General features: G+C 36.3%; 4 protein-coding genes across 4 annotated transcripts; 1 reads left to right on the top strand and 3 right to left on the bottom strand.

The window, feature by feature from the left end:
• Nucleotides 1-1323: 1323 nt before the first annotated feature.
• On the top strand, nucleotides 1324-4285 carry LOC104812176 (protein REVEILLE 7). The gene is made up of 7 exons (XM_010539205.2): nucleotides 1324-1533; nucleotides 1664-1770; nucleotides 2309-2413; nucleotides 2496-2607; nucleotides 2700-2761; nucleotides 2895-3236; nucleotides 3322-4285. The coding sequence occupies exons 2-7, from the start codon at nucleotides 1759-1761 to the stop codon at nucleotides 3853-3855; spliced, it is 1167 nt and encodes a 388-aa protein (XP_010537507.1). The 5' UTR covers nucleotides 1324-1533; nucleotides 1664-1758; the 3' UTR covers nucleotides 3856-4285.
• Nucleotides 4286-4306: 21 nt separating this feature from the next.
• On the bottom strand, nucleotides 4307-6193 carry LOC104812175 (mitochondrial import inner membrane translocase subunit TIM22-4). Its single transcript, XM_010539204.2, has 4 exons — nucleotides 5920-6193; nucleotides 4978-5168; nucleotides 4784-4856; nucleotides 4307-4608 (listed from the first exon to the last, which is right to left on the bottom strand). Exons 1-4 carry the CDS (start codon nucleotides 6074-6076, stop codon nucleotides 4523-4525), a joined length of 507 nt encoding a protein of 168 aa, XP_010537506.1. The 5' UTR covers nucleotides 6077-6193; the 3' UTR covers nucleotides 4307-4522.
• A 941-nt stretch (nucleotides 6194-7134) lies between these two features.
• LOC104812174 (nudix hydrolase 4) lies at nucleotides 7135-8905 on the bottom strand. The gene is made up of 4 exons (XM_010539203.1): nucleotides 8567-8905; nucleotides 8073-8181; nucleotides 7883-7966; nucleotides 7135-7690 (listed from the first exon to the last, which is right to left on the bottom strand). The coding sequence occupies exons 1-4, from the start codon at nucleotides 8752-8754 to the stop codon at nucleotides 7433-7435; spliced, it is 639 nt and encodes a 212-aa protein (XP_010537505.1). The 5' UTR covers nucleotides 8755-8905; the 3' UTR covers nucleotides 7135-7432.
• A 2688-nt stretch (nucleotides 8906-11593) lies between these two features.
• LOC104812173 lies at nucleotides 11594-12339 on the bottom strand. Its single transcript, XM_010539202.1, has one exon. It carries the CDS (start codon nucleotides 12291-12293, stop codon nucleotides 11745-11747), a length of 549 nt encoding a protein of 182 aa, XP_010537504.1. The 5' UTR covers nucleotides 12294-12339; the 3' UTR covers nucleotides 11594-11744.

Raw genomic sequence — 12339 nt, 5'->3', positions numbered from 1 at the left:
AATTATAATATTGCGGTTATATTATCATTACAATTTATTTAAACAATTTTTTTATCCATCAGTTTTATACTTTTTTATCTTTTAGTTTTTTTACACGTATTCGATCTCTCATCAAATCGATGGCGAAAATCCTCCAACCACATAATCCAAAAACTATATCGTTCTAAATTTCGGTGCATTAAAAATTTTATGGCAGTGTTCATTGAAAAAATGGATTTAGTAGAAAAAATCGAAATATGGCCATTATTATTATTATTATTATTATTATTATTATTATTATTATTATTATTATTATTATTATTATTATTATTATTATTATTGTCATCATCATCAGCTTCATTATTATTATTATTATTATTATTATTATTATTGTCATTATTATTATCATTAACAAAGTTACACAACCAAACATGCGGGAGGGAGAGCCATAGCCAAAGGCTGTGTGTTCAAAGGCTGCTCCCGGGTCAGGGACCTGATTTGACAAAAAAAAAGTTACACAACCAAACAGTCATGCTTATATTTTATATTTTATATTTATATTTTTTTGGGTAAATTTATAAAAAAAATATTACCTCCTCAATTTTTAAATAAATATCGTTTTACAAAACATTTTTTGTTAGTAATTAGATATCGTTTTAAATTTTCTAGATTATTTTTTAAAAAAATTTACAATTATATCTTTAATTTTAAAAAATAATTTTAATAAAAAGTAATGAAAATATGATTTAATTTGATTTTTTTTTATTTTTTAATAATCATGAAAAAAATTAAAACGAGAAACGGTGTAATAAGAGAAAAAAAGAATCATATGAACGGTCGGAGGGTGAAAAATCTGAACCACTAAATATTGATATGGCCAATGAAATATCACCAACCAAGGAGACGTCTTTGTCCGAAGACACTATCAAACCCCCAAACATAATATCTTCTTTTCTCTTCCACTTTATCCACAATTTTTTCACTCCCAATCTCTTTTTTTTTTTAATTTTTACCATATTTCTCAGTAATTTTTTAGTTATAATATATATATTATAATACGAAATAATCCTCTAGTTCCAAAGGTAGGGCAAATATAATATTGATATTTTTTTTATAGATTTAACCAATAAAACGAAAGGAAATCCCTTGGATAACGCGCGTGGTGACACTCGCGCATTCTAGCGCGTGAGGTGGAGATCTGTTGCGTTCTCAGCCACAAGATCTCCCCACATTCTAGAGTTTTCCGTGGCGATCTAATGGAAAACAGAGAAAATAATACGATTGGATATGACGTGGCACCCTCTCAGCTCTTATAATTATCTCTCCTCCCCGATTTTTTTCTCCTCTTCCTTCTAGTAGTTTCTTCACCTTCTCATCTCTCCTCCTCATTATTTCCTTTTTTTTCTTCCTTTTCTCGGAAAATTTCCCTGTTTGGCTGGATTCTTCTCGTTTCCGAGGATTTGGTTCCTGTGGAAAGTCAGAAGGTTCGCGTTTTCCTCCTCTGTTCTTGGTCAGCAGTCTCCGGCGGCGGGCCAGATATTTTCAGATTTTCTGGTGAGGTTTCCTTTCTCCGATCTGTAATTGTTTATGGAAGCTTCTATTATTTTTCTATGGGAATTTGGGACTCCGTTATTGAATTATCAGAGAAATGGATAAAATGCTGATCTGATGGGTAATTTTGCAGAGCTAATCTGTTGCTCATCTGGCTCCTGCTGGAGTTGGCTGGTTCTCCTTGACCGTTTGATCCAAGATTTGAAGCTTTTCCCGCACACTGTTCGAATGGCGGCTCCGGTAATTAATTTTCTAATCGGTTCTTAAGCTAGATTATTGACGAGTTACTGAAGTGGTTGTTGGAATTAATTTCGAACATTAGTTTGTATACTTTAGTTTCGTGTGTTCGCTTATGGAAGCGACCGTTGAACATGGGACCTACCGCTGAAGAGAAGAGAAAGAGATACTGCAATCCTCTCAATTAAAAAAGTTCACGATTTGATCTTGTTTGGAACGTTGAGTCGATGGAATGGGAGTTGAGAAGTTTGGGAATTTAATGACGAGTCAAGGACTACATTTCTGGAATTGTTTCTGGCTGATTGTGTAATTTGCGTCTCTGAGCTTGGTTCTTTTCGGTGCCGTTGTTTCGTGTTGTTCCATTGTATCCATGACCATGTTCTGGTCATTTCGATGTATTAGAAGATTTGAGTTTGATTCAAAAGTGGAAGGAGAACTGATTTGTGCTTAGTGCTGGGAAGTGATGTTTTGTGATAGCTTTCTTGTCTGCCCAGAGCAAGAACCATTGCTTAATTTACCCGTTTCTTTTACCTTTATACAGGACCATAGTGAAGGGTTCAGCAATGTAGAATCCACTAATGGCGGTGTTCATGGAGGAGTGAATACTGAAATGGGCAGCCAATCAGGGGAAAACATTCTACCTAAGGTATGTGTTGCAGTCTCTAAGGGCCAATTCATCTTGTGAGTTTGGAAAGGCTTCTCATGACATTTTGTTTCTCACTTGACAGGTCCGGAAACCATACACCATCACTAAGCAGAGAGAAAAATGGACTGAGGAAGAGCATCAGAAGTTCCTCGAAGCCGTAAAGCTGTATGGCCGTGGTTGGCGTCAAATTGAAGGTATTACTATTGCTTGACTGACTCTTTACTTGTCTGGTACACCCTTTCGGCTAAATATAGTTCAGAAGTGATCTGTCTTGATTACGTTGCAGAACATGTAGGTACTAAAACAGCTGTTCAGATACGAAGCCATGCTCAAAAGTTTTTCTCCAAGGTCTAGTTCACTGTTATTTAGTTGTTAATTGTCTTATATGTTACTCATACAAGGTTACGCTTGATATAGTTTCGGACCGCTAAGAGAATCACTGCTTAGTTTATGAGCTCACGATTTTTCTTGTCCATTTCAGGTTGCTCGGGAAACAGACAATGTCAATGATAGTCCAGTCAAAGCGATTGTGATTCCCCCTCCTCGTCCAAAGAGAAAACCCACTCATCCTTACCCCCGAAAAATGCCCGTCGCAAATCAGCCTGATAAGACTCCTTCCCCAACTTTGTCAGTGACCGAGAAAGGAAACAAATCTCCAACCTCCGTCCTGTCAGCATTTCCTTCTGATAATCTGGAGGATCAACTCAATGGATGTTCCTCCCCTAACTCATGTACAACTGACACCCATAACTCTAGCGAGAAAGGGAATGAGTATGCGACATCAAAGTCGCCCCTCGAAGACGGAAAACCACCTTTATTGATGGTAGGTTTCTGCAATCAACATTTCCTATCCTTGTTGTATGGCTGAAATCCAACTCACTGCCTCTGGTGTTATATGATGATACCAGAAATCAGATTCCAGCAACCATTGGTCGGTTTCTCCTCAAGAAGATGCTGCCACTGTTGTAGTGCCCGTCGCAAGCATAACACTTTTCGGGAAGATTGTCTTGGTTGTGGACCCAAACAAGCCGTCCTCTCCCAGGCAGGAGACAGGTCTAAAGAATCCTTGCCCGAACATCAAGAAACATACCCTGAGCATTGATTCTGTGGATGTCGCCACCGACTTATCAATTGGTGTGAGTAGTTATTGTCAGATCTCAACAGTGAACTTATATACAGAGGAAAGACCAAGAGTAAAAGCTGGTGTGCCCGAAACATCGTGTACCAGTTCAAGTGCCCCCGGTTCAGTAACCGAAGAAGCCGGGAACTGGGGGAAGAGGGCAGAACCATGCAGATGGGTAAGCTCCTCCGAGAAATCGACATGTTATCATACTACAAGGGGGTTCAGACCGTACAAGAGATGCTTATCCGAAAGAGAAGTGACATCTCCAGTGGTAACTTCCGAGGAAGAGGAGAGTCGAAGAGCACGAGTATGCTTATAGCATATGATATGTTGCTCTTTGTACAGTGCCAAAACTCAGGAGGTATATTTTTTTTTTACCGAGGTTTTTTATTAAATGATCCTTGAGAATAGAGCAGAGTGTTGGCCGATGATCGGATTTTAAGTACATGCCCTTCTCAGCCTCGGGCTTTAACGTTGGCCATGGCCATGTTCCGACAAACACTGGTTTCACGATTGTTGTTGGAGGCAAGAGAGATCTGAAGGCAGATGGCAGAAAACAGAAATCCAAATTGGGTAAATGTGTTTTCAGCGAATTTACTTAAACCTGTTCCTCCAATGTAATGCTGTTAGCGTTTGTGAATCCTTAGGACTGTTCCAAATCAGGAGAACTTTTCTTTTCTCTTTTGGGAAAAACCTATTGGCTCATGACTGCAGATCTATTGATTGTAACAGTGTTTTATTTGACTTAAGCTGGTTTAGTTGAAGTTATGTTCCAAAGAGGAATGCCCACTTATGAATAGTGGATCAGATCTCATAAAGAATCAAACAGAAGTAACTACAGAGCAGTTCATGTAACCTGTCCTGTCTATTGGCTACACAACCCTATAACAAAAATAATGACAGCAATTGAATAGATTCCCATCAATACAATTCCCCTTTCTCTGTGTCTCCAATGGAGAAGTGTGCTCTGCTTGTTAGATGCTTTATCAGCTATGGCTGTCAAAGAACTTCTCTATGACTACAGAGAATGCTGCAAAACCCGCACACCCTACACATGCTGCTTTCGGCCCACCTGGTGCAAAAATATCGATTCATCGATCAATCCAATGCTCGGAAAGATGGATATATTGCTTTTATCATATGAAAACTCGTCTATAAATCCGATTCTACCAAGCCGAAGGCCATCATTCCATACACAAGAGCAAACTATTCAGAAAGTTTTGTACTTTATAGTTCAAAGGTCTTACCTTTGGCGGACATTGCGCCGCCCGTCACACACCCAGCGACAACGGTATTCGTGGTGTCATGCTTAGCCCTTGCCTTAAACAGAGAGAATGATTAAAAAAAAGTGCTAAGTAAGGGTTTTCAAAGTCAGACATCAAGAATGAATGGGGCAGTTGTTATTGTTTCGAGAGAGAGAGAGAGAGAGACAGAACAATACCTTCTCGACTACGCACTCTGCAGCAGAGAAAATTAGACCCATAACTGCGAATGTTTTTGCCGAGCTCCAACTCCTCTGGCCCATTTGCCTCGCCTGGTATATGAACTGCTGCCTTGCAGTCATCTCTTCTTGCATTATGGGATTATCCAATGCACCCAGGAACAGACCCATCATCAAGCCAAGCCCTCCTCCTACACACAATTTTCAGAATGTCCTATCGATTCAATATCTTCACATGAAAAAAAAACTATTGCCAAGCTCAGCCAGTAACCATCCTAAACAAAATTCTCAGAATGTAGATCCAATTCGATAGATTCACATACATTACAAAATTATGCGATGCACCCCAAGCACAAACTCATCGTCAGGGTCAGTAACACATGATGGTTTAGTAACTTTAGATCAACCAATGCCTCCAAGAGATTTGCAATGTACAACCAATTTAGTTCAATATCTTGACATCAACAATTGATGAACTAAACTGTTCTACCATTAGCAGGCTACATTGCAAATTGCAGAATGTACTATCAAATCAATATCCTCACATCAACCACTAACCAAGCACTTGTCACATAACAGTTTCAAAGATCAGACAACCACCTATACACAATTTACAATCAATCGGTATCTTCTCACTTGATCAACCATTGACCTACTAACAGACCAAACTTCAAGTTCTCACTGAACAAGTCGATAATCTAATACCCAAAGGCCCATCACTCTCTAGTCAAGACATCAACAGGATGTGGTCGTCTTCTAAACATCTTCATCAAACAACTCTCAACACCTTAAGATCATGTTCCTAGATCGTCAACACGAATTTTCGGACAAATCATACACAGTTCTACAAGAACCGAGTCGACATGAGGAAGAACCAAACGAGTATAAACAGGAGGACCAATTAAGCTGAAAAGATTGAAAAGGAGAGAGATTCGAACAAACCCATGACGCCACTAGCTACGCTACGAACAGCACAATTGTTCCAAACCTCCTGGGCTCGAATCTCTTCCATGGTGGGCATACGGATCGGCTGAATCTGGTCCGGATTATTACCGGATTCTGGGGATCCATTGATCGGATCAGTACCCGTATCCGCCATTTCAACGATGCTGCGATGAAAATCTGAGAAGAAGAAGAAGATTCATCAAAATGTAAAACTTGGCCTGGATTTTTATAGAGGTTTAGGGTTTAAGCCGCCTCAAGAAACTGCTCGATCCGATAGAATAGAACCAGAGAAGTAAAATGTGCTGTTTCCTGAACCGGATCGAACCGGAAACTCTGATGAAAACCGGTAAAAACCGGAAGAACTATCCAGTCCCCCAGGTCCTTGAAAACTACAGCTTGTTTGGTCCAAAAACAAAATGTTCACAGCTCCATCTTGTTTTCAATTTAAATTCTGATTTTTACACTGCATATATATATTTTGAAAAATCCCATAAAAAATCTCAACTTAATACACTAATCTTTGAAATATAATCATGCATTTATGAAATTCTAATATATTGATATATAACCATTAACACCGAGTTATCTATTGTATGTGTATTATGTTGTAGATATAATGTGTCTAAAAATTCATTAATAATAATTGTTAATTCAATACAATTGATTAATTATTATACTAAACCAAAAATCAAAGCTAATATTTTAATAAGGTATAAATTAATGAATTGATATTTTCTATAAGATTATTCCTCATGACTCCGTTATCGCAACAACCCACAATCGATTTCTCAAAGTTCATATCCGAGAAGGAATGATCAAATCCCATCAGTCGGCGGGTTTCAAATTTTTACAATCCATAAAAATCTAAAAATTTGTAAAAATTAAAAAAAAAATTACATTTTAACATTCATTATACAAATTATATATTTTAGGCCAAAAAAAGCATCTCTAAATCTATGATAAACAAAAGCATAACCTTATAATTCTTTTCTGTTAATTACTCGTCTAATAAACCATAAAAAAAGAGCCATAAGTTTTTTTTATAAAAAAAAAAGAGCTATTCAACTTGGAAGTTAGACTAATATGATTATTATATTATCCGCATGCATGCATGACATTGTCATGAAAAGTTGACCATAAAAAAATCAAAACCCAAAAGAAGTTATATATACATACATACATATATATATATATATATATACACACAGAGCCTTTCCCAAGTTCAAGAGATGATTGAACGGTTCAATTCAATATACAAATCCAAGGAGGAAAGAGACGCAAACAATTCCAAATTAGTGATTATGAATAGAAACTGCCTAAATAGCATCACTAATCAAAGAATGAATCAATCAAAGAAGACTAAGCACTAAAGTTGACCTCTTCTCTTCAAAACTATTCAGCCATGGTTGAAGCATGGAAGAATTCCGCAGCTCCTTCCAGTTAGAACTCCGAACATCGCCTCTCCTACGTCTTTATTCCGCCATTCCTTATGGACCTGCGTTATGCGGTTCTATGGCGTTTGCGTTTGCGTTTGGCTCTGGTGATTGGGATTACAACATGTCTTCCTTTTGATGAATTCTTCAAGGGCTTCTCTCATCCACCAATTCTGACATACTTCTCTTGCTTCAGACAACTTCACCCACCGGCGCTGTCTGATCTCTGCCTCGGGCCAACTTTCAAATTGCTGACTAACAAGCAAAGGAAACATGTATCCTTCATGAATCACGTTTTGCCTTTTGCTTTTGTACTGCCATTTCCCTAGTTTCTCCTGCAATATATGTGTTTTGCTTCTTGTAAGTTACACAGATCGAAACCCCCGGAATTATACAGACAAAAAGCGGATGTATCTACAGGTTCAAGCTTCTCTTCGAAAACCCATCACATGAATTGAACCATCCACGAGATTTTCATGTATCAAAACCAAGAATCGAATTCTAAAAGATGTGAATGAGATACTAACTTCGAGTTGTCCGGTCACGCCAGCCTCTTCGATGGTCTCCCTTAAAGCAGCCTCTTCCATGGATTCATCAATCTCCCAACCTCCCTGTTGTTGCCATGAGACAATCGAAAAACTTTCAGCAAATGGCCACAAAGATATACACAAAAGACAATACAAAGCAGCTTGTGTTCAGGTGAGGCGAAGTCAATACCTTTGGGAATAACATCCCTTTGCCCTTTTGTGCACTGATAACAAGAACTTCGATTTCTTCAACATCATTTCCGTCAATGTTGTTTTTCTTGTATCTGTACGGTATGCATCTGCAGAATTCACCCAATTTCATGAGATTCTAGAAGAAAACCCCCCCTCCCCAAATGTTACCAATGAAACGACGAACAACAGTCCACGCGCTTTGAAATTTCCAACCCCTTTGACCTCCGAAATTCAAACTCAGGCGAATTAGCAAATTCAGATAATTTTAAGATTATGGTTCAAACGCCGTAAAATTAAGGATTAACACTGACAGAGAAAACCCAAATTACAATTGGGGGTTTCCCCCTCACGATTCTCAAACCCCAAGCAACAGCAACGTAGAATTCGAATTCCAAATCATTCGAAGAGAGAGCGAATCCCAAACCCTAAAAGTTAGCGAACGGATTTGCAGAAAGTAGGGGTCCACGAAACATGAACATGCGCTAAACGTACCCGACAACCTGGCGAAACCCTTTGCTGTCGTAACGCTGCAAATCCCTACCGGTCCGAGAGACCAAGGAGACAACCTTCTCAATCTGCGACGGAATCACCTTCGAAGGGATGCTCTCGAAGAGCGGGGACAGATACGACGCGACATTCGAGATGTTGGAGACGAACAGAGACACAGAAAACCCAGTCATTGTTTTTGTTCCCAATCTTCGAAGAACCCACAAATGAATTCAGACCAAAGACGAGAGAGAATCAGAGGATGATATCTGATTTCGAGCGGAAAAGACCGATTTCAGAGAGAGAATCGGGCGAGGATGAAGCATGAAAATGGAGAAGATGAGATGGTTTTTGTGGGGTTCGTGAGGCCATTTATATAAGGAAAAAAGAGAGAATCTCAGGAGATGTAAATCCCACGCGCCTCAGGTACCGTTTCGTCCAATCATTTCTTGTTTTTGGATTTTTTATTTATTCTTTTAAAATTTTGGTCAATGACTCACAGTCCTTTTGAAAGTTTCGGTTATTGAATTGAATTTTGAAATTTACGGTTTTGTTTGGTAACTGTTACGGTTAACAGAATCTATTAGGACATGATGACCATGTGACAACTGTCACAACTCTCTTTGCATTAAAACTGCTTTACCGAAAAAAAAAATTATAAATTTGGATAGTTAAAAGGGCTTTGTAAAAATTTAAGGCTTTATATATAAGAAAATAAAATTGTAAATGAATTAATTTTGCATGAAAAGATAGTTTCTGCTTCTACTAAATTTTGATTATTTGATGGTACATTACAAATGAGTTCACCATATATATACATATATATATATATATATGAGAGAAATATTATTTATTCTATATGCACAATAAATATATATTACCTTTATACATAAGAATATGAATGGACATGTCTATTATATCCTTCAGTGGCATTATTTTACAGCAATAAATACATTTTGTTAAACAACAAAAAAGGTAATTACAAAGCCAAGTTTACGGGTAAATTCATTTTTTCTTAGTTAACAAGAACGTAAATAAAATTTTTTAAAAAATAACAGCAAATACTTTCAATCGGAAGATGTCTTTTTTTACCAACATGGAATGAGTAATAACGTCCTTAGACAAAAAAATAATAATAAATAATTTCAAATAATAATTATTTAAAAAACGATTAATGCGTTTATCACGTTCTAGATTTGTTTTCAAACGTATAAAATGTCAAACATTTGCATACAAAAGTCAAAAACCTCGTATTTAACTCTGTCCGAAACCTTTGCCATAAGAAAAAAAAAAAGAATTATAAAATTTATCGTCATGGAGCAGCGAGTGGAAATGACGAACCCGAGAGCGAGTGAAGCGCGTGGACGAATCAAGTGGAAGAGACTTAGATTATACATACATATATATATATATATATTAAATGTTCACTCGTATTTTTCTTTCTTCTTACGTAATAAAAAGTAAAATAAAGAAACACGGTTTAGGATATGACTTGTTTTTTTATTATTTATTTTAAGTAAATAACACAATTTTTGTTCCAAATTTTGGTTAAGTCTTCCAAAAGGATGCCAAAAACAAAGGGGCCCACAAGTGTAAGATCTTTGGTCAATTTTATTGTTTGGAATCATTTTTTTTTATTGTTATAAGGCATCACGTCTTCCATCAAGCCAGTTTTTCAATCATTTTGTTTTATTTTATTTTAAATATCTATGAACTTGCGGCGAAATTTAAAAAAAATAAACGTTCTTATGTTTTTTCTATTTTTTTAAATTTTTAATCGAAAGCCTTGAAAAAAAAAAAGAAAAATACAAGAGCAAATAATGGAACATCAACTGGCTATACAATTAAATAAAACTAGAAGATGAAAATGATATCAAAATCAAAATCTAGAAAATAAATTGAAGTCTTGAGGATTCATAAATACCAAGATTTAGCCTATAAGTATTTATTGTATGAAATTGATATTTTTTATTTTTGCGAAAGTCTTTTTTTATTATATTATTAATCTAAAAAGTCTTCAGAAGAACATAATCCAAAAAACCCAAATACACATTGGCATCATTTTCCCATTCAAACCAAATAATCTAGAAGATGAAAAAGAACTAAACACTATACACACATATACATATATATATATATATGACAAATTCTGTAAACCATTTCTTCATGTGTCAAACAATATTCTAAATGGTATATTTTAATAGAGAAAGAGATGGAGAATCATTGGATTTCTCATTATTCAACATGTAACATTACAATATTTATAGCAGAAACAAAATTATAAAATACTTTATTTAATAAATATAAATATCTAAAATATAGAAATAAAATCAAATCTAAATATTACGTAATCTTCTCAAATCTTCTTCATATCTCTTTACATATTTTCCTTGTTCGATATTATTGTTTAAGATTTTATCTATAATGTCCCTCTAAAATTGAATATAAAATACTAAATTGATTTCTAAAAAATATTAGATTGAGTAATGGAATTATAGTAAAATGATATATATATATATATATATATAAAGTTTCTATTAGAAGTTTTATGTATTGATTGTGGTTGTTTCGGTTCAACTCTTTATTGTGCTTCAGCATTTGTGTTATTGTCCAATGGGCCAAGAAAGGTTATGCGCCCCCCAAAAAAACAATCCCAAAGGGTTCGCCGAAACTTATATATATATATATATATATATATAACTATTGCTTAAATATTTTAATTATTGTTCTCCTGGTCCTGGAATTACTGAATTGGCTGGCAAAATTTTTTTCTATTCGACGTACCAAAATAATTTTTTTCAATATGCAGTTGTATACATATCATATATTTAATAAATCATAAGCATAACATATACCGAATTAAACCGGAACCTATACCGAATTCAAAATCCAAAATTAAACCGGAACCTATACGGAATATGTATATATATATATATATGTGTGTGTGTGTGCTATAATTTAGACTTAGCAAAACCACATTTTAACAGTTCTAACTAGGGCAATAGCACAAGATCTAACCATAAAAAGATGAACAAAAAACACTTAATTTCTCTTAAACTCAAACCAAAAAAAAATAAATAGAAAACAAAAATCTCCATCTATACATACAGTTTTATTTATATTGCAACGAAGTGGAATCCTCAAAACATGAAGTAGAGATGTCTACACTATAAAATTTCCAAAACTAGCTTTCGGCAATAGTTTCCAAAGCAGGTCTCCAAGAACCATGCTTCATCTCTTGCAGCTTCTCTTCTAGGGTTTCGCTCCTGATCTCCTCACAATCGCCACTGTTATCATCATCATCATCACCATCGTCGTCGTCTTTGACCGTTCTTCTAGCTTTCGGCATCATGCAAACGGGAAAGATCATTCTCCTCAAATGGTTATACCGAGTGACGTTATGGTGCAGCGTGAGCGTTTCGGCGGCTTTTCGAGAGATGAGAGAGAGCTCGTCGTGTGTGAGGACGGAGAAGAGCATGTCGGTGGGGAGGATGAGGTAAAGTTCACGTCTCGGGCGCAAGAACTCGGTCGGAGGGACCGAGGTGACTCGGTGACCGATCTCGAGAGAGGTAGAGTCGGCGATGAAGAAGCGGTCGGAATCTTGTGGCGAGACGAGGTCCGACGCCTTGATTGGCTTGGAGTATACCTTAAGAGTTCCCTTGAACGGAGCTAAGACTTTCACTCCTGAGCTTGATGCTATGATTGATGGCGCACATGAAGTTGTGTTTCCCATTTAATTTGGAACAAGAACAAGAACAAGAACTAGAACAAGAGGGAAG

This window comes from Tarenaya hassleriana, unplaced genomic scaffold (genome assembly GCF_000463585.1).
Source record: "Tarenaya hassleriana unplaced genomic scaffold, ASM46358v1 Cleome2, whole genome shotgun sequence".
Classification (NCBI taxonomy): domain Eukaryota; kingdom Viridiplantae; phylum Streptophyta; class Magnoliopsida; order Brassicales; family Cleomaceae; genus Tarenaya; species Tarenaya hassleriana.
Note: the sequence above shows the minus strand (reverse complement) of the source record. Positions and strands in the feature narration are given on the sequence as shown.